Raw genomic sequence first — 22,846 nt, 5'->3', positions numbered from 1 at the left:
TATAGTGCCCATCCCTGTAGTATCTAAGCACTTCCAACCCCGCCCCCGCCCTGATAAATTAAGATTCCTGCAACTCTGACTGCCTCCTGCATCACTTATTGCTGATGAAACAGGGCTAACTAGAGACAATGGAATTCTTCAAGAGAAACTGGGTCAGTCATTAACTAATACTACACTTGATCTTGCTCTTTGCATTTTTCCAAGGTTGTAAGTATACGAAGGGTGCCTTGCTCTAGGTCTGATGCTCCCCAGTCTTCTCTCCCTGTCCTGCCCCCAAGGGCCAGCATCACAGCCATATTCCTTCAAGTCACAGAAAACTGGATGGGCCTCCTTCCGAGCTGCTGCTTAAATCAGCTTAGGCGCTGCTGTGACACGAGGCAGCAAGTTTATTTTATGTACGATTTAAAATTGTACATTGCTAGCAAGTTTCCTTCTTGCTAAATCTAGATGGCAGAGCCTGGAGCTGTTTGGAGGGGTATCATTTTGTAAGGGTTCATGCAATACTCTATTCCACTTTTGCTTTGAAGTGAAATGCATCTACAGCACCTTTGAGTGTTAGGAACAAGGGAACCAAAATAACTCAAAAGCAAAACTCAGCCAAAGCTGCTGTGTTTTAGGCACAAATGATATAAGTGCCTGGGTTCATTTGCAGGTCGCTAAAAGGCTCACAAATCTGGCTGAATTTCTCAGGTTCACCCAGGTCTAGGCAAGACACTCTGAGGTTAAATACTATATATTTAAAAGGACTCTGGTAAAGTAATTAAGGCCCCAAATTTGACTTGTATTAGCATGTTTGTAAGCTGGTAGGGAATGTTTGCCAGATTCCTAGTGTCTATTTTTGTAATACTTATCCTTTACATTTCTGTATCACCTTCCAACCAGGAGCACTGGATCCCACATTTCTTTACATATGCAATATAGAAATATAGACACACTATGGTGATATAAATAAGAAGCTGCATTGCTTTTTGGGTCAGATCTGATAACAAGGTCCCTGCTCACTTATATTTGCTAACTATCCCATGTCACTTTCCAGAAAAATAGGTGTTTTGCAATGTATCATGTACAGTTGACAGCCTCACCCGCACTTTGCCCATTATTCCATTACCTCTGGGACCACTACTATTCAACGCCTCTATGCAATATTGAAATAGCTACTCTTTATTGATATCATATAATTTATCACAGATATTATTCCTATTCACCCCAAAAGTGGAATTTTGTCTCCAAATAAGGGTAGGTGGGGCTGGCAGGCTCCCTACCCAGTTCCACATGTCCCTGCAGCTCCTAGGGGGAGGGAAGGCAAAGGAGGCTCCGCGCACAGCCCCCGCCATGAGCTCCGTCTCCACAGCTCCCATTGGCTGGGAACCGCAACCAATGGGAGCTGTGGGTATGGCACCTGTGGGCGGGGGCAGCATACAGAGCCCCCTGGTCCCTCCACCTAGGAGCTGCAGGGACATGTTGGCCACTTGCCCAAATCCCTGCCCTGAGCCACCTCCCACACCCAAACTGCCCCAGCAGTGGCTGGGGCAGCTTGGTCAGGGGCTGCCTGATGTGCTTGGTCAGCCCCAGAGCCAGCCACACCGGCTGCTGCAGAAATCACGGGTGTCACGGAAAATCACCAAATCTGTGACTTCCATGACCTCTGTGACAGACACGCAGCCTTACTTATGACATTCACAGAATGTTTCCAAATAGTAAATGTATTTGCAAAAAGAAGGGAACTAGTTTGCAAAGTGACTGGATTTACCAAATTCAATATTGAATTAACATTATTTGACCACTGGTAGTCCTGGACTAGTAACATATTTAAGGTTCAATATCCCATGGACCAGGACTAGAAATGGATTTTTGTAGCCCAGTAAACCGCAGCTGGTAATTTCCTCTTCCTAATGTGATCCAGCACTTTATTCCAAGCTCTGACAAGCCCTGCAAGCCTTATTTTGCAAAAATGTGTTATTTTAGATAGTTTGGAAGAGGGTTCGGTTATGAATAAATCATAATTTCTCTTCTCTTCTGAGTCCAGGAGTTTGGCGCCATTATGTTAAGACTGCCTGGCTTTAGAGATGGAGGGAAATGAAAAACAACAATTCAATTTTGTAACACTCACATTGTCCTTACTGGCTTTGTCCTGTGAAATATGGCACAAATTCTTGATAGGGTGGAAGGATTTTAAGCAAGAAAGAATGTAATTTTGATAGTATTGGACTAGCTTGAAACGAGGACAAAACACACCTATTGTTCTGAAAAGTGACATGGGATAGTTAGCAAATAGAAGTGAGCAGGGACCTTGTTACTACAGCTGGCACAAAAAGCAATGTTTTCATGGTACTTTATTAATGCACCAAGTGAGGTATGCACATGCATTTCCAAAATAAACTGTTTAAACAAAGCATTGGGGTGGGGAAGTGAGTAAAACTTCACGGACAACGGGGGTTAACGATTCACAGGTCTCAAATCTTGTTTCAGCTTTGGAAAAAACCACTCCAGCAAGAGGGTGATTTTACTTAACACTGATCTGGGCAAGGAAGTTGCCGGAGGTGGGACACTTTCCTCCTGGATGAGGTCATGGTCTTGGATTTGGCTGCTTTGTAGTAACATGGAGTTCTGCCACTCCATTTCCTCATGGTGTGTGTGTGTGTGTGTGTGTGTGTGTGTGTGTGTGTGTGTGTGTGTGTGTGTGTGTGTGTGTGTGTGTGTGTGTGAGAGAGAGAGAGAGAGAGAGAGAGAGAGAGAGAGAGAGAGAGGCAGCAAATACAGGTTTGACATGGAGGTTGCAGGATCTCTAAAAATGCATCTCTTCCAGGGCAGCAGATGCTTCCAAACAGACTACTTGCCCAGCTCTATACCTGTGGGGTGTATGGCTGGGACAGGGACCCTCAGTGAGAAAAAAGAATGGCATTTTCTCTGCTGTGGATGGAGAGCCATTGGCAGACTCATTTTTGCAGATGGCTAGTTTGTCAAAAAACAGAGCAACACAACTAGAGTCATGCCCCATCCCCGCACTAAGCAGAGTAAAGATACACTTCTTTGGGAGGTGCTGGAAGGGCATCTTGGAGAAAAATAGAAGCTCTTGTGCAAATTTTTGCCACCATATCGAAGGGAGAGTTGGGTCATTTTCCTGCTTCTGATGGAATCCACCCTTCTTTTGCTATGGCTACCACATCCCTGCTAGAGTGGATTGAGTTATGTAGGACTCAAAAATATTTCAAGAGCAAATATTTAGCCTTTGAAACATGCCAGGGTACGCCAAGTGTCAGGTATTAGCAAAGGTTTGCAGATGAAGATAGCTGTGGATTCCCATAACAGGTCTTTACACCCTCCAGGCCATCACTACAAGAGAAAGAAGTTCAGGGCTGTGCTGTAGTATAAATAGACTTAGCAGAGTTTTAAAGAAACAAATGATACTCTTTTCCAATTAAGTGCACTTAACATACTTAGACTATAAGCAATTTGCAGCAGGGACTGTTTTTGTTCTGTGTTTGCATAGTGCCTAACACAATGGGATCCAGGTCCATGACTGGGGCTCCTAGGTGCTCTGCAATACAAATAAGTTGCCTATCCAGCCATATTGCCACCTTCTTGGGTTACAAGAAAGTGTTTTTGTTTTTAAAAAGGGAAATCAGTGGACAGCTACCCCAGTCTTCCACCCTTCCTGTCTGCGAACAATGAGGCCTCATTCCATGGGGTTTGTCCAGGTTATGGGGGAAAGTTTTGTGGTGGTCCCATGTTAAAATATTGATAGCTCTTTGCTTGTTGTTACTTATTTCTAGTGACTCTTTTCTGGTCCAGTTAACTCTTCCAGCACGAGGGAGGAGGAAGGAAAGGACCATTTATCAACCAAAAATGCTACAGAGTCAGATATTTTGGCAGGCAGAGGAGTTGAAAAGGTTTTAAATTTGATACCTCTTCAAAAATGAAATGAACAAAACAGTGGTAACAATAGGTTATTGTTCACGCTGAAGATTCTGGGACTAGTTCCATGTGTGAGGCAATCAGAGTGGTCAGCCAAAATCCCCAGACAGTCATCTTTTCTCAAGGCAAACACTGCTGCCAAAGGGCTCAGGTGGGGCCGTCTGAGCTGGTATTTCATGCATATTGATACTAGGAAGAAGAAATAGGTTACTCAGAATGGACTGCAGTGTAACTGAGATCAGAATTGGGCCTAATCAACATTGTCTTTCAGTGTTGTGGTCATTGGACCAGATTCTGATCTCAGTTATACCAGTGTAAATCCTGAGTGACCCACGTGAATAAGATCAGAATCTAGCCCTCTTACTGTAAATGCTTTCAGGAAAAGCACAGATCTTACTATATTTTATAAAGACCCACGTACATTCGTGGAATATTGTGGAAACTTCTTTTGCTTGCAGCTTAGAATTCCAGATATTCCCTTCACAGGCCGGACACCTTCTAGCCTGGGTCCAACTCTTCCCCCGTTCCGTTTTAGGTGTTTTGAGCAGTCATCTTGGGAGCATGGGGGTATCCAGTGAAGAACCAACCCTGATTAACTCACTCCCCAGCCTTAAATAGGATTTACATATGGCGGGAATCCTTTGTTTCCCAGTTTGATTCCCACCCCCTACTAGTGGAAAAATACCAGCAGTCCAAGATGGTGTCCAGTACCAGGTGACCCTGCAGTGTCAAAGCAGCACTCTAGGAAGCTTCTCCGGAAGGTGGGAGATTAGCATCTTCAAAGACCTATTGTTCTCCCTAATGGTTTATTGACTGACCAGCCAGACTGATTGCATTTTGTCTGGTGGGCGTTCCCAGGTGCAATATTCCTAACTTCAGGTGCAGAAATGATACATGCATACAAATAGGACAATCACATTCAGTAAACCATAACCTTTCCAATGATATCTCACATGACCCATCTTGCATAAAACTTATCTTAGTTATGCCATATTCATATCATAACAATAATAAATAAATAATAATAAATAAATAATTGGAGATATACCTATCTCCTCGAACTGGAAGGGACCTTGAAAGGTCATTGAGTCCAGCCCCCTCCCTTCACTAGCAGGACCAAGTACTGATTTTTGCCCCGGATCCCTAGGTGGCCCCCTCAAGGATTGAATTTAGCAGGCCAATGCTCAAACCAAAATATTTGTATGAAGAATGTGGGGCCTAGTCAGGGCCGGCTCCAGACCCCAGCGCGCCAAGTGTGCGCTTGGGGCGGCGTCCCGCGGAAGGGCGGCAGGCGGCTCCGGTGGACCTCCCGCAGGCATGCCTGCGGACGGTCTGCTGGTCCCGGCGGCTTCAGTGGGCCTCCCGCAAACGTGCCTGCGGAGGGTCCGCTGGTCCCAGCAGCTCCGGTGGACCTCCCGCAGACGTGCCTGCGGGAGGTCCACCAGAGCCACGGGACCAGCGGACCCTCGGCAGGAACGTCTGCGGGAGGTTCACCGCAGCCACGAGACCAGCGACCGCCAGAGCGCCCCCCGCGGCGTGCTGCCGTGCTTGGGGCAGCGGAAATCCTAGAGCCGCCCCTGGGCCTAGTGCATGGTTTGGGCTAAACAGCAGACTGGGCCCTAGGCCCCAGGTGCTAGTACTGTGTGTTAGACATGTTAACGGTCCAACAGAGAGTTACATGAATGCTGTGGTAATGGACTACCCCCTGGTGGTGGTCCCTTGATACTGCAGGGAAGTTTAGCACAAGCCAATGACTCAGCTATTGAGCATATTGTTATGCTTGAGAAAAACCAGCAGGTGCATCAAGGTGGCAAATAAGTAAGAAAATACCAGCTACAACAGAAGGCAGCAGTGCCAAGTGGACCTGGGGGGGGGGGCGGGGAGGGAGAGAAATCACTTCTTATAGAAATGGTAGCCAGCAAAGCCCTGTTTTTGCTAGATTCGCACGAACACTAGATGCGATTACCATCTGACCAGAGACTTTCCTACTATGTTAAAAGGCCAGTTTTCAGGGGGAAATTCCACTCATTTTCACTCTCGTTTCAGGTTGGATGAAGGATCCTGTATTAGTTACTGGCCTCAGCTGTTACACCTCCACCTTGATGCAAAATCCAAGCCCATTACTTTGGGAAAGGGGAGGATAGAGGACGGGAGAGGAGGGCAGTCCTTGCTTTGTAATGAATCCCCCCCTTTGAGACAGAAACAGGCCATGCTGTTAATGATGGGTCTGTAATGCACTTGTGTCTGCTGGGAAATAAGTGGAGACTAATGAAGGCCATTACACTCAAGATCTTGGTTTACATTTATAACAAGGGGACCAGAGGTAAAGCCAGCATTTGAGCCCTTCAGGAATGGTCCCGTGGTTAGGGTGCTACTCTAGGACTCAACAGAACTGGGCTTTGCTACAGATTTCCTGTGTGACCTTGGGCAAGTCACAGCCTCTCTGTGCTACAGTCCCCTATCTGCATAATGGGGATAATAGTCCTGCTCCATCTCAGAGGGCAGTTGTGGGTCTCCCACACACAGTAATGGGAGACATAGAAGTACCTAAAATAGAAAAGGTTGTTGCTGGTATTTCCCGAACATCCCAAAGCAGCCAGAAAGCTGCCCCCTGAAGGGCAGCTAGGGATTCCCATGACACAGGGGGAAAGTCAGTGTGATTGGCTTCTTGGCACCTGCTTCCCCAAACAATGCAGCACAGAGGATGTGGCAGAAGTGGGGCCAGAGCAACCTCCTCACTATCTGCTCCTTTTGATGCCAAAGGTGCACAAGGGGATGCAGGGCTGGATCACAGTGTCCTTACAAGTTAGCACAGTCTTTAGATAGATAGCTCCAGGATCTGAGAAACTGAAAGGCGACTTAGCCACAGATGCCTCCTCCTCTCCATCAGCCCAGCTGCACCATTCTCTGCTTCAACCAGCTCAATATTTTTATTCCCATTTTACAGCTAAGGAAAATGAGACACAGTGAAGTTAAGTCATGTACCTTGGGTGAGTTAACACAGCAAGTCTGTGGCACAGCCAAGAATGTAAGTCAATGTGCCTCAGCTCCCAGATGTGTTCTTTAGCCACTGGGCAAGGTTTCTTCTCTGCTTTCAAGGATGGTATAGATGGGGGGAAATACCAATTAAAGGAAGGGAGATCTCCTCTCACAAGGGGGGCATTTTAAATGAAAATCATTATGTATCGTGTAACGGGAAAAAAGGGAATTGTAAACGGAATGTAGTTCTCTAACTTTTAACCAGAGGATGACTCAATAACAACTAATCTATATTTTGTTGGTGAAAGAGAGAAGCTTTTGAGCTTACACAGAAGCTCTTCTTCAGGTCCCCAAATCTGTGTAAGCTCAAAAGCTTGTCTCCCTCATGAATAGAAGTTGGTCCAATAAAAGATATTAGCTCAGCCACCTTGTGTCTCTAATATCCTTGGACCAATATGTTTACAACAACACTGCAAACAATATGTATTTTGACAGGACTTTAAGGGAAAATCTTGAAATGGTCACCTGTCAATGAAACATGACAACTGAAATCTGACAGGTTCTAGGAAGCAAAGACACATTTCACTCAAAGAGAGTGTTGCTGTTAGAGAAACCTAGTTCTAGAGCATGGGTGGACAAACTACGGCCTGTGGGCTGTCTCTGGCCCATCAGACCTTTTAATCACTTCCTTGAGCTCCCACCGGGGAGCAGAGTCGGGGGCTTACCCTGCTCCGGTGCGCCAGCTGGAGAGCGGGGTTGGGGGCTTGCCCTGCTCCGTGCATGCTGTGGCTCCCGGAAGCAGCGGCATGTCCTCCCTCTGGCTCCTATGCAGAGGATCAGCCAGGGGGCTCCACACTGCATGCTGCCCCTGCCCCAAGCACCAGCTCTGCAGTTCCCATTGGCCAGGAACTGCAGCCAATGCGAGCTGCAGGGGTGGTGCCTGTGGATGGGGCAGTGTGCAGAGCCCTCTGACCGTGCCTCCGCATAGGAGCTGTAGAGGGGACATGCCGCTGCTTCTGGGAGCTGCTTGAGGTAAGCTCTGCCTGGAGCCTGCACCCCTGCCCTTCTCCTGAACCCCAATCCCCTGCCCCAGCCCTGATCCACCTCCCACCCTCTGAACCCCTCAGTCCAGCCCGGAGCACCCTCCACCCGAAATCCCTCACCCCGAGCCCCATCCCAGAGCCCGTACCCCCAGTTGGAGCCCTCACCCCCTGCCGTGCCCCAACCCCCAATTTCATGAGCATTCATATAATTTCCATACCCAGATGTGGCCCTCAGGCCAAAAGGTTTGCCCACCCCTGTTTTAGAGATAAGCCCTTTATCAGAAGTCATTTAGATGGAATGTAGGTAATGAGATATTCCTTTAACTGGAGTTGAAAGTAAAATGATCTTGAAGGAACTTTGTGTAATCTTTATCTCTGGCATTTAAAAGGCAAAGAACAAGAAAGCAAACGCAATTTAAGCTGGGAACTAAAGGGCGGAGGGTACGGGGGAGAGGATGAAATCCTGCAGGAAAGGCCATTTACAACTTTCCCGATGAGGGCTGAAGTGAGCTAGTACAACACAATCCCATATAACCAAAATCTGGATAACCTAAATACTCTCATGTTCCCCAGGGTTATATTCTCCACTCCTGTGAGGGGGTCTCCAAAACCAGAGGGCAGTGAAGAGCTCCCTGGCAGCTGCCGAAGCTGGCTGGCAGTGGCAGATATTTGATGACTTCCTGAAGGCTAGTACCAAGAAGCAGGCCACCCTCTGGATCTCCTGGCCAGCTTGCCCAAGGCAGACAGGCACTGAGAGAGGAATGGAGGTGATAAAAACTCAGCTTCTCAGAGCCTTGGGACAAATGTGTAGTCACATAGCTTAATGTACTACTGGATGGTGCTCAGATATTATGGTGATGAGTGTGGTAAAAAATCTTTATAGAACAGAACAGAACAGAATAGAACAGTGAAAATGGATGCTGGCAGGCTTTTCAGATCAGCCAACTTTCAAGGAAAAGTCCTCCAATCAAATAGGCCAGTTCCCTTGCATTTGGAAGGATTCAGGTGTCTTCCAAGACTTCTCGAAAAAGTGTTCTGTCTTGGCAAATCTCACAAAAAAAGCCCTTTCTAATAACATTTCCCGGAAATGATGTTTGCATAAGCATATCATTTCAAGGCTTAGCTAAACCTCTGAACATTTTGCTGTTTGCTATCACGATTAGCAAGGAGGGGATGATCACTTGTAGTAGTCTGTCTGGTTTTACTATTTTAATTACCTTTTGGTGAATGTAGATGTTGTGAAAGGCACTGCATTGACAGCCCTAGAGACAGAGGTCTTCTCTTTATTCATAGAACAGGTGTAGCAAACACAATGGTGTTGTGCATGCCCGCCAAACCACACCACAATGTGCCTTTATACCTTTATACAATGTGCCTTCAGGGACCAGGTCTAGGGGCAAAGGAGGAATTCAGTGCTGAGCACAGCCATCTCTTTTGAGACTGTCAACAAGTCTGCTAATTAGTGCCAATGGACATTTTTCTCTGAGTATTGTAGGAAGAGGGTCTGAAACATAAACCCATGTATCCGAGGCCTGGTATGAGGCCTCAGGCCTGGGCTAAAGTAGTCAAACCTTTGCTGATATAAAGCAAAGTTAAGTTGTGAGCAAGAGGCAGGCCCTACCCACAGAGTCTGGCAAGAACAGGGATAATACTGCAGAAACACATATTCCTAAGTAGTGCTAGGTACAAGAATATATCTACAAACACATTCCAGTAGGGTGGTACCAGAACGCCTTGATACCAGCACATTCCCCAAAGATAACAGGAACACACCGACCCATCCTAAAGATAAGGTCAGGATGACAGCACGATGGATAGAGATGTTTTGATCAAACCAACATGTACAAGACAATGCGTGGCACCCTAAGATGTCAGAGGCAATACGTAACTTGTTTGTGTTGGTGTATAAAGATGTATCTCAGAGGGAGTGTCTTTGGCCAGCCAAGGGGGCAGTGTAAAGTCCCACCACTGACAGCTGCGTCCATTGTCACGGGCATACATGTGCTAGTGTAACTGTAGACATTGATCCAGAGAGTTAGGACCATGCTTTGTTGGCAATAAACCTGGCTGGATGCCATCTTACCTTAATGGATCTTGTGGTCATTGGGCGTTTGGCTCGAGGTCTGCTGTGCCAGCTGTCTGCGCAGAGCTGGGACAGCACACAGAGAGAACACACACACATGCAGCCGAACATCTGACAACACTGAGAACTGAAGAGATCACCACATTTACGTTGTGCGGGCCACCAAACAACCAGACCTTGGTCACCACTGACATGGACGGGTGACTTAGACACAATTTTTCTATATCCTATTGCTGATCTCCCGAGCCATGCAGTCCCTTACACCCCAGTAATACTGCTGTCATTAAAGCAGTCAGTAGACATGTGTGTGCTTACCAATCCGTGTGAGCATCATCAATCACCAAAAGGATCTTGGGTTTCTGCGCCACAGGAGCAAGGCTTGCCGAGTGCTCCATCAGTCCTGCAGCTGCTTGTGTGGTCTGCTTCATGGCACTGGAGATGGAACTGAAGATACTGGTTCCAGAAGAGGAAGAGGGTGATGGCTGAGATGGCTGCTGCTGTTGCTTCCTCTCAGTTGCTGGAGAACCTGGAGAGCTAGTGGAGTTATCAGGACGCTGCAGATCCATCATATAGCCATTGGGCAAGTTGGCCACAAAACTACTGTCCGAGAGGCGCCTTCGGAGGAAATTCATTGCTGAAGCTCAGGATGGAGAATTTCTCCACAATATGAGCGAGACAAAATAACTATATCCCACAGTCCAGAGGGGCTTTTGGAGTCACTATAGCTTAGTCCAGAGAGAGCTGTTGTCACCCTTGAAATTATGTTTGAGGAAGAAGTAGGAATAGACCTTTTTTCCTGTGGAAGAACAAGAGACACTTGTGTGAGAAGCATATAAATTGTTTCATATTAGAACAACTCACTGAGCCTTTAAAGAACATCCTAAGGCCTAAAGCTTAGTCAACACTTGTGTAAGTGGAGAAGGGTCATTACTTTATATGCAGGGTATCCTACACCAACTTGCTAGCAAGGCACATTGGCCAAGTGGGTAGAAGTAGGTAGGCTTCGTGGCCTTTTCCTGCCCCCAAGTGTCACTGAATTGCACACAGCTCCTCCTCCAGTCACAATAGAAAGATTAAAATAGCTAGAGCCCTGCAAATCTGCAGATATCTGCTTTATATCCGTGGATCAGATGTGGATACAAATTTTGCATCTGCACAGGGCTCTAAAAATAGCTATGTGTCTATTGATTTAGTGTCCCAGTAGTTAGTGTTTCAGAGGAAGTTTGGGGGGGGGGGAAAGAGTCCCATAATACATTTGGCTATTTCTACAACACTGTTCACCATGGAGAAGAAAACATTTTTTCACTCCAGCTAGCAATCTGAGTCTATTCTGAGGCAAGAGAAATGAGACAAATATTGGATATGTTGGAATTTCAGCAAACGGATTGGCTGAAAAAAAACCAACAGTTTGCTGCTGGCTTGTTAAAGGGACTCTGAATTTTGAGAAGCAAACATTCTAAACACAACCATTAGTGGGGAAAAAAATCCGGGAGCAAGGCTCATGTGACACTCCAGGGCCAGTTTTCAAAAGAAGCTTCATTCTGTACTTGGCTCTATATGTGCAATTTTGTGTCTCCCATATCTAGATTTTGAGCTTCATTAATATTAGGTAGTTACTAGAGATATGATCACATTATCTGATTTGCTAGTGGAGGGAGGTGCATGTGTCATTTCTCTGCATAATACAGAAAAAGAAATGGAATGAATGCATAAATACTCTACAGAAGCAGCAAAGAGTCCTGTGGCACCTTATAGACTAACAGACGTTTTGCAGCATGAGCTTTCGTGGGTGAATACCCACTTCTTGCATCTGAAGAAGTGGGTATTCACCCACAAAAGCTCATGCTGCAAAACGTCTGTTAGTCTATAAGGTGCCACAGGACTCTTTGCTGCTTCTACAGAACCAGACTAACACGGCTACCCCTCTGATACTTTACTCTACATGACACAGTCTACCCACATTCTAGTACGAGGGACATTTGAGCAGAGTTGCTGTCTGCAGACCACCAAGGTCCAAGTTTAGTGTTGGTTATGGTAATGTGCAGTTCATATATGGACAGACTCCAATTACAACATATGGGAAACTCCATAATTTGGTACATTTGCTTGGAGTATTTGGCATCAGAGGGCAGACAGTTGAGGGTCAGCAGAAATCTAATTTCAGTATCAACAGTGTAATATTACCATTTTATAACTTTGCAGCTTTTTGGGAAGTTGTCTCTTTTCCACTGCTAAAGCATTCATTTCCTGCCATTACCGCTATCAGCCATTAGAGGGAGCCTGTGGCTATCGATAATAATCATGATGGGTAAAATTTTTGAAAGCACCTCAGTGACTTAGGAACCAAAGTCCCACGAAACTTGCAGCTCCATGTTTGAAAATTTTACCAACTACTTGGTGCTTGTATAGCTCTTATCTCCTCTACAAGCCTGACATCTTCTAAGCAAAGGACAAAGTAATATTAACTAATCTGCATGGATCAGCAACAACAGGAAATAACAAAACAGAGTGAAAGAATTTAAAATAATAAATAAAAGTATCCTACACTACAGAATGCTTGTCATCCAGTCATGGAGATGCAGTGGTGCATACTGGCACCCTGAAACAAGGAAAAAGAAATAAGTTATTCTGCACTGCCACATGGAAGACATAGATTGGACTCATTTACTGGTCTCCTCCTCCCTGGATTGGCGTGGGCTTGGAGTTCTGTGGAGACAGTGCTCTGGGGGCTGTCTCTGTGCCACTAACTGTATTGTTGATACATTCCAAAGGAAGACAATCCCACTGTGACAGGAAGGTTGCCGACCAAGGCTCTAGAAATTCAGGAAGGATTTGACCTCCAACTCCATCTGTAAAAGTGTGTGTGGGAAAATGACAAGAGCTGTGCTCATTTCTTTATAAAACCATTAGGAAAAGAGTGTACCTTGAGGGGATGTTTTCATCAGCCTGAGGTTAGCATAATTAACAAAGTAATTGAAATCCATTTTTTTAAATTAAGGTAATTGTAGCTCTGCCATATCAATATATTGATTACCATTAGCCCAGCTACAGAGAAGGTTTTATCTAAGATGAAAGAAAGATCAGTAATGGCATACATAAGTAAAAGGCCAACAAGCACCCTGCTTACCGGAAAACATCAAAAACAATCTATTCTGCTTACACCCACACTGTATGTACTTGTCTTTGTTCTTTAGCTCTACAGACATGTACATCAGAACAGGGCTTCATTTTCACTGGGCCCCCACATCCTGCAGCTCCTAGCCACAACTTCAGCTGAAGTCAACGTGCAACATCCATGAAGAGTTCACAAGCCCCATTTGGTCTTTGCGTAACTCCACTGATTGCATTCAGCAGGAGGGGAACAATATCCAGGGTCCAAATATTCTATGAGCTAAACAGTCAGGGTCCACCCCACAACTGCCAAGTAATGTGTTGGTCATATTATGTAAATTATTCGGTGAGATTATTTGCGTATTTGCAAATAATTTGCATACAACCATAAATTTAAGCTTATGGTCAACACCTGTTCCTCCAAACAGTGGCAGGGTTAGGGTATGGAGCTGCAAAAAGCTTGCCAATTATGGCTAGGACAGGTTTGACACAGAGAATGTTCTATAGAAGTGCAGAAGTTGGAACGGCAAAGATTCAAACCTCAGTTCTGGACAGACTTCCATCTGCAGGTCCCAAAATGCTTTACAGACATGAATTAGAGTGCTCTCCCATTGACATAGCGCGTCTTCACCAGATGTGCTACATTGACACAGCTGCGCTGATGTAGCGTGGTAGCGAAGACAAGCCCCAAACAACTCATAAAACTGGAGCGGCTGAACAGCTGGAGCCTAGTGGAAATGCAAGGGGCTCTGGAGCTGACAGGGAAAGGAGGGTTTAGGGAGATCTTCAGGTCATTCTTGACCAACCCCCTCTCGCTGGTGTTCAGAACAGAACTGTGTCAAGAACTGTGTTTCCTCAGTTGGTAAGAGGGCGTCTGCAATTCAGGGCCTTTGAGGGCAAAAGTTACAGGGGAAAATGCAGAGAACCTCTACAAATAAATGAATGAAAGTTACAAGATTGAAAAAACAAACAAAAACCACCCTGCCTCCCCCACGGGAATAATTTTGCCCTCTGGGAAAGAAAGTGAAAAATGAAGAACAAAGAGAAAGAGTAAGAAATCAGAAGGGGGGGGGAAATCAGACAAACCAAAAGACAGCAAGAGAACCCATGAAAACCCAGACATATACAGTGTCATGAACATACAGCTAAGGGTAGCATAAAATCCCTCCTTTACCTGTAAAGGGTTAAGAAGCTCAAATAACCTGGTTGGCACCTGACCAAAAGGACCAATAAGGGAGAAGATACTTTCAAATCTGTGGGGGAAGGTTTTTGCTTTGTGCTCTGTGTTGTTGTTCTTTCTGAGACAAAGAGACCAAACAAGTAATCCAGCTCCTCTGAAATGATACATCTAATATTACAGAAATAGTAAGTAATAGCAAGGGAATGCGTTAGATTATCTTTTGTTTTAGCTTGTGAATTTTCCCTAGATTAAGAGGGAGGTTTATTCCTGTGGTTTTTTTTCTGAAACTTTACATTTTTGCCTAGAGGGGAATCCTCTGTGTTTTGAATCTTTTTGTTACCCTGTAAAGTTATCTTCCATCCTGATTTTACAGAGGTGATTCTTTTATCTTTTTAAAATAAACTTCTTTTAAGAACCGGATTGTTTTCCAGTGTCCTAAAGACCCAGGGGGGTTGATCTATGCTCACTTTGTAACCAATTGGTTAGGATATTATTCTCAAGTCTCCCCAGGAAAGGGGGTGTAGGGGCTTGGGGGGGATATTTTTGGGGAGATAGGGCTCCAAGTGGCCCTCCCTGAATGTTTGTTTAAATCACTTGGTAGTAGCAGCAATACCAAGAGCAAGGAAGGAATTTGTGCCTTGGGGAAGTTTTTAATCTAAACTGTTAGAAATAAGATTAGGGGGTCTTTCATGCGGGTACCCACATCTGTACCCCACAGTTCAGAGTGGGGAGGGAACCCTGACATACAGAGACACAGAAGGAAACAAAAAAAAGAGGCAGCAGGAACAACTGCATGTGTTTACATTGAAGATTATAGCAGAAAGGGACTAATGAAATTAGAACATGATGCAAAGATGCAGATTATCTTTATTATTTAGTTAAATGTTCTGGCTAGTTTTTACAAAGGATACTAAGGGAATTAAGCAACCAACTCCCAGAGAATTTCAGAGGGGGTTGGGCACTGAACTGCCTCAGGCTAGTTCTCCATAATTTAGCAGTAAAAATCCAAGCCATCTTTAAATTTTGACATGTGTTAAAAAAAAACAAACCCAGACACATGTTCACTTAAATCATTTACTATCCCTATGGGTGAGCTGGAGCCCAGAGGAAACAGAAGCGGGTTGGCTGATTTCTGCTAAGTGCGTTAAGGTTTCCCCTGATCCTTTGATGTATGCCAGCAGGAGGCATTGAACTGACAGACCCATGTCAGACCGTATCCAGGACCCTGGTCCTAATGACTTCAAGTGAGCAATGTTCAGATCAGCAAACAATGGACCTCACCCTCCTGCATCTGGGATCAAGAGAGTCACTTGCAAAGGTCTGCCACAAGGGGGTGGTGCTCTTTCTTTGGCAACCCTGATGATACCAGATCTATTAATACATCACACGTCTTTCAGAGTGCAGAGCTTTGAACATAGATTCACATTTTAAACAGCCAAATGAGCCCAGTTCTGTTCTCTGTAATACTGGTACAAACCAGGAGTGAATTTCCGTGGAATTACACTGCTGCAAGAGCACAGAATGTGGCCTTTCCACTTTCCGAAGGAATAGAGAAAGACATTTTCGGGAATCCAGCAATTACTATCAGATGACTAGTATTACCAACCCTGAGTTTCAAAAATCATGAGTCGGGGCTCAAAATCACAATCATGAGATATTTTTTAAATGCCTAATTGTTAAGACAAAGAATCCAAAGTTATTTCTTAATTGCCTTTGGGTTTTGGAGCCCTTTGGGGTCACAGGGGGTCACATTTTCAAGATTCTCTCCTCAGCCATGAAGACTAGAAACTTTTTTTAAAAATGAAATCTGAGGTTGTCACGTAATCGCTCAGTTACAGGAGCTGAGGCTTTAAGAACATGCACAGAAGATCATGAGACTTGTAATAAAATTGCGAGAGCTGGCATCACCGGGAGCTCTATAGTCCATTAGTTAGGAAGGCCTTCTGAGGCACGGCTGTTTTCCACATCATAACCTGCTTATCAGCAAAGCCAGAGACAGCTCAATGAGAGCAAGCAATGCTGGGCATAGAAATCCAGTGTTAATCCTTGGAAAGTACAGACACATCTCCACATTAAGAGTCTGTGGAACTAGCAAACTGTCTCCATTCTTTATCTCCCTAGAGTAAAAGGGGCCTTTGCAAACCCAAGGCTTGCTTTGCAATATTGACACTAATGCTCCCATTAAGACTAATACCTGTATGTATGCTGAGGGCACTCCCCCACATCAGATCAAAGGAAAGCAGGCGGCAGCAGTGCAAACTGGGAAGTTTATGCAAATAAGCATTCCATAAATTTAATAGGCAAAGCTGTAAAAGGGACCCAGCAGTGTTTAAAAGCCCCAGGCTGTTTTCTTTTTCTCCCCTCAATCCAGCCTTGGATTTGATGGCAGCTCATACAATCTGTTGGTCTTTTAGTCTCCAGCAGAAACTGTATAAACCTTGATTTCATGGTGACAGGAATGAAAGTGATACCAGGCTTGGCATTAATAAAGCAGGGACTTCCTTCCCTGAGAGAGATACGGCTTTGAAGTGCATTGATCTGAATAAAATCAAAACGCTGGATGTATTTAATATGTAGAGCCTGGCAATGTGCATTAGGGCTCATCCAGATAAAAGATGCCTGTGGGACTGACGACTCATTGGTTCTCACAGGAATCAGCAGAGGCCTTTCCAGCCTCATTGCTGTTCTTCCCTGATGGATACATAAAATACTTTTCTCTATCCCCATGCCATTTCCACACTTCACATGTATTTTACATCAGTCACGATACATCAATTATTTAAAAGCGGGGGAAAGTGGATTATTTTCTTGCTATTGAGCTAAAACAGTCTCTCAGGTTAGTTTCAGACATTACACCGAACTTAACTAACAAGTCACTAAGAGTACCCCAAGTACCGATAGATTTAATTATCTGTGAATCAAAGACCCTGGGTGGGATTTTGATAAGCACCTATGTCAAGGGTGGCCAACCTGAGCCTGAGAAGGAGCCAGAATTTACCAATGTACATTGCCAAAGAGCCACAGTGATACATCAGCAGCCCCCACATCAGCCCTCCCCCCACCACACCCAACACCTACTGTCCACCGGCAGCCCTGCCCATCAGCACCTCCCCCTCCCTCCCCATGGCTTCTGCCTGCCGCAACCAGCTGTCTCGCAGAGTACAGGAGGCTCTGGGATGGAGGGAGGAGGAGCAAGGGTGCAGCAGGCTCAGGGGAGGGGGTGGGAAGGGGTGAGGGCCTTGGGGTAAAAGGTGGAGTAGGGGCAGGGCCTGGGGTTGAGCTGTGGAAAGTTGGCACCTGTAGCTCCAGACCGGGAGTCAGCACCTATGCAAGGAGCCACAGGTTGGCCACCCCTGACCTATGTGATTTAGGAGCTCAAATCCATTAATTCTGATACATTTTTAAGACCGGTAGGGATCATTATGATCATTGAATCGGACCTCCTGGATAACAGGCCTTAGAATTTCACTCCATAATTCATGCATCGAGTCTTTGTTTCCCTAATTCACTTAGTGAATAGGCATGTACAAGACCAAAAAACAAAACCAAAAAAAAGTCAGTTTCCCAAGGATTTTACTATCTGAAGGGTTTAATAGTCTTCTCCTATGGCTGTGGCTACACTTAGCGCTTCAAAGCGCTGCCACGGCAGCGCTTTGAAGCGCTAAGTGTAGTCAAAGCGCCAGCGCTGGGAGAGAGCTCTCCCAGCGCTGTCCGTACTCCACCTCCCTGTGGGGAATAACGGACAGCGCTGGGAGCTGCGCTCCCAGCGCTGGGGCTTTGACCACACTGGCACTTTGCAGCGCCGCAATTTGCAGCGCTGGAGAGGGTGTGTTTTCACACCCTGCTGCAGCGCTGCAAATTTGTAAGTGTAGCCAAGCCCTATAAGTCTCAACTCCAGTTGATATAGACCTCCTTTGCTTTTCTGGGATCTTACATTCCACACATTCTGTTATCATAGAATTTGACACATGCTAATCTTTCCCTCTTCACTCTTTCACCATTCCTGACACCTGACTATCCTAGGTTTCTACGCTTGTCTAACCTGGGGAAGGACGACTGCTCCTTTACATACCTAATATGCAACCTATGACAAATGGCTGGAAAAAAGTTTTCCTTCATGTGCTGTGATGCAGGCATCTGCTAATTCCGGCATACACATGGGGACATAGCTCCCATTAGCATGAACTGTGATGCTACATATCAAGAGACGAACAGGTCTCTGGAATCTGAGCACACTTAGGGCTTGTATATACACTGGCACTTTACAGCGGGCTGCAACAGTCTCACTCAGGGGTGTGAAAAAAAACACCCTGAACGCCGAAAGTTTCAGCGCTGTAACGTGCCAGTGTAGACAGTGCACCGGCGCTGGGAGCTGCGTTGGGGTGGGTTTTTTAGAGTGCTGGGAGAGCTCTCTCCCAGTGCTATGCTGCGACTACACAAAAGGTTGTGCCTACCTTTTACATGGCTTCTCAACATCTTTCCCCAGGTCTCTGGATTTTACTAGCCCTGCCTGAAAGCTATGGTTCCTCACCACTTATTAGGCAGCTACAGCAGAACTCCCTCTTAGCTGCTCACAGCAGCGGGGTGGTGCAAATAACTCCTCCATCTCCTGCGTGGGGCTAGTCAGTCTTTCCCCCCTCTGAGAAGGAGTTTCCCATTTAACCCTGTCTCAGGAGCTAGGGTTATGCTTCAGGCTTCTTTGGCTCAGGTTAACTGGTCTTACTCTCCATGAATCAGAAGCTCCCCTTCTGCCCTCCCTCTGGAGCCAGGTTATTACCCAGGCCTCTTCCCCTCCTTCAAGCAGTAGTTCCCTCCCCAGCCCTTTTCCTGGGGCTAGGGTTGTGATTCAAGTCAGGTGCAAGGCTTTTGCCAATTCCCTTCAGCTGAACACCCTTCCCAATTAGCCTTCTACTCTGGAGGGGTCAACTGGTGTAGGCAGCCTTCTCCTGCCAGTGCCTATCTGCTATGGGGAAGGAGACATCCTTTATGCTGCTCTCAACTCCTTCCCAGTTGGTTGGGTGAGAGGGGACCTCATCCTGCCTTGTCTGCAAGGTTTCAGGCCCTTAAAGGTGAAGTGTCCAGTTTCCTTCCCTAAGCACCATTCATTTCCAAGACTTTAAGGCAGGGTTTCTCAAACAGGGGTCGCTGCTTGTGTAGAGAAAGCCCTTGGTGGGCCAGGCTGGGGTATTTACCTGCCGCGTCTGCAGGTCTGGCCGATCATGGCTCCCACTGGCCGTGGTTTGCTGCTCTGGGCCAACGGGAACCGCGATCGGCCGGACCTGCGGACAGGGCAGGTAAACACACCAGCCCAGCCCGCCAGGGGCTTTCCCTACACAAGCGGCGACTCCTGTTTGAGAAACCCTGCTTTAAGGTGTCTATATTTATCTGTTGTAGCCTTCTGAACCCTGTAGGTCAGTGGCTCTCAACCTTTGCAGACTTCTGTACCCCTTTGAGGAGTCTGATTTGTCTTGCGTACCCCAAGTTCCACCTCAGTTAAAAACGACTTGCTTACCAAATCAGACATAAAAATACAAAAGTGTAACAGCCACTATTACTGAAAAATTGTTTACTGTATAAGTATAAAATAAATCGATTGGAATATAAATATTGTACTTACATTTCAGTGTATATATAGTACATAGAGCTTTATAAACAAGTCATTGTCTGTATGAAATTTTAGTTTGTACTGATTTCGCCAGTGCTTTCTATATAGCCTGTTGTAAAACTAGGCAAATAGCTAGATGAGTTAATGTACCCCCTGGAAGATCTCTGTGTACCCCCAGGGATATCCATACCCCTGGTTGAGAACCGCTGCCTTAAATGACTGTGCCAGGTGGCAGGGTGGGCTGACTATGAGGCACTCCTGTCCTCGGTGGTGGACCACCCTTTCACAGTAACCAGCCCAAATTTTGTGCAAAGTTTTTTGCATCTGACTCTTTATTTTTTAGGGAGATTCCTGTCAATCGTATGTACATACATAAAGCCTTGTGTGGCCCTGCACACGAAAGCCCTGCTCTGCTAGTCATTATATCCTTCCATGGAAATGAATGTACGCATAAAGATGCATGCACAAATATGCTTTGGTTTCATTTCGAGACCCTAGAGCTGACAGTCCCCTCTCCTGGATCTGGAAAGATCTCCATGTGACAGATATTGTTAGGGACAGTGAGAAAGAGAGAGAAGTCAAATCCAGCAGCTGTATCCTCAGATCTTATATCAGCCTGTCCTGTTTGTTACACGGAAGGGGTTAAAATCACATCAATCCATCAGTTGCACACACAAATTTTTAGATCTGGGATACTGCCAGATGTCTTTGCGCCACGAAGCCTTAGGCTGCCTTTCAAAAGCAACTCTGCAAGTGCCAGCAAGATGCTGCTACATCACAATTCAGGTTGGAAGCACAAACCAAAAGAATCAGCCACCAGCAGTGTATACAGGACAGTCAGCTATGCTTGAAAGCTATTTAAGAAGTCAGGCCACTCTTGAGCCCTGGTCAATTGTTAGGAGACTTGTACTCACAAAGGGGTAACATTGCCAGATTTTGCTGTGCACATCTGGCAGTATGCTTTGAAAACATAAAGGTAAATTATGCCTCTAACTGTGAAGAGTTAATGCCCTGTACCAAATTCTTTTCCTTCATGGCTTCTGTTCTGTATTCTATTACTGCATCCACCTTGGACAGTGGAGGTGTTCTGTGGAATCATCTCTGACATCTAGAAGCTACCAATAGACTAAAAACAACAAAAATATAATGCACCTAATCAACTGCGTGCATCAGGAAGGGAGGGAAAACTTGGCACACAGGCAATCACAAGAGGTAGTGGACTAAGCAGAGAGCTGGAAGCCAGGAATTCCTGAGTTCTAACGTATGGCTTTAGAAAAGGTCAATTAACCTCTGTGTTTCAATTTCTCTTTAGATATGAGGAAAATAACACTCTACCTAATGGATAGGAGTATTATACGGATTAGTTAATGTTTGTACAGCTGCAGCACTTGGAACATCTAAAGTGCTGTAGCATATAGCACTTACAAGTGCTTAGAATGATCATCAATCATCTGATCCCCTCAAGCATGAAATCTAGGCTTAGTTCATTAAGAGTAACAAAATTACCCAGTCCTTTTTAAAGCCCAGCCACAGAGACTTTTGGGGGAATGGTGAACATCTAGCCACTTTAGGGAATATATATTAAGAGATTTAAAAGACTGGGACTTTTCAGCTTGGAAAAGAGACAACTAAGGGGCAATATGATAGAGAGGTCTATAAAATCATGCTGGATGTGGAGAAAGTAAATAAGGAAGTGTTATTTACTCCTTCTGATAACACAAGAACTAGGAGTCACCAAATGACATTAATAGGTAGCAGGTTTAAAACAAACAAAATGAAGTATTTCCTCACACAATACACAGTCAACCTGTGGAACTCCTTGCCAGAGGATGTTGTGAAGGCTAAGACTATAAGAGGGTTCAAAAAAGAACTAGATAAATTCATGGAGGATAGGTCCATCAATGGCTATTAGCCAGGATGGGCAGGGATAGTGTCCCTGGTCTCTGTTTGCCAGAAGCTGGGAATGGGAGACATGGGATAGTTCACTTGATGATTATCTGTTCTGTTCATTCATTCTGAAGCACCTGGAGTTGGCCACTGTCGGGAGACAGAATACTGGGCTAGATGGACCTTTGTTCTGACCCAGTATGGCCGTTCTTATGTTCTTATGTAGAGGAAAAACTCAGACATTTGAGCCAGAAACCAATTTAACTGCAAATGTAAAGTCTTGAGCCACAAGTAAAGCTATGTCACTATCCACCCGCCCAAGTACACATTCACATCTTTTCTCTCAGGGCTGGGAAGAAGAGAAAGGGGCAGGTAAAAGGAAATGAAAGCATGAAAAAACTCTATTCTGCAATCAGTCGGTCAGAGCAGGCTACTGTTGGAGGGATTCCAGCCACATGTGTTACAACTGATTCTTGCTGGATATATGCACAGATAGTGTATGCATAGCCAATCACAAATAGCATGAGATTCAGAACGCTACTGTTATAGATCTTAGGAATGTAGAAATAGGGTTACCCTTATGACACTGAGATGAAGAGACAACCCTTTCCATTTCCCTGGCTGGCCAACAAGGCTGATATATTATCAGAAAACTAACACAGTAGTTAATTCTGCACAGGTTATGATTACATTACTAATAAGTGCTAGGCATTCTTAGTACTATAAGGGACTATTATCATTTGGTCAGAGGTGAGTAGAACAGCTCAAGGGGCCTAAAGGCATACCTGCTGACTGCCACTTGTATTCAGTTTGAGAGTTTCTTTTGGAGGAAAGAGAGATGTGTATGACTGCAAACAGAAAGAGCACCTTAAAAAAACCTGGCTGATAAGCTAAAACTAGCTATTCCATCTTCCTTCACTGACTTTGTTTTCATCTCTCCTCCAGAATGTAAATCCAAGCCTCCAGAATTGAAAAGGCTAGTGCACTAACACTGTGCACGCTGGAGTTGGCCAGCTTTTAACAATCTGCATTATATTCTCAGA

At 45.3% G+C, this 22,846-nt stretch overlaps 1 protein-coding gene across 9 annotated transcripts in view; it reads right to left on the bottom strand.

Moving 5' to 3' along the window:
- Window positions 1-22,846, bottom strand: part of SYN3 (synapsin III) — a 332,551-nt gene that overhangs the window by 228,257 nt on the left and 81,448 nt on the right. For 6 of the 9 annotated variants that reach the window (XM_044986995.1, XM_044986977.1, XM_044987004.1 and 3 more), the window contains exon 2: window positions 10,336-10,816. In XM_044986995.1, coding sequence (XP_044842930.1) covers window positions 10,336-10,652 — 317 coding nt within the window. In that variant the 5' untranslated portion in view covers window positions 10,653-10,816. Of the gene's footprint in view, window positions 1-10,335; window positions 10,817-12,565; window positions 12,620-13,671; window positions 13,787-22,846 lie in introns of those variants that run through there. The other 3 variants (XM_044986958.1, XM_044986967.1, XM_044986986.1) reach the window with 2 other exon arrangements.

The sequence above is a fragment of the Mauremys mutica genome, chromosome 1 (assembly GCF_020497125.1).
Source record: "Mauremys mutica isolate MM-2020 ecotype Southern chromosome 1, ASM2049712v1, whole genome shotgun sequence".
NCBI lineage: Eukaryota > Metazoa > Chordata > Testudines > Geoemydidae > Mauremys > Mauremys mutica.
This window is presented reverse-complemented; position numbering and strand designations above follow the sequence as displayed.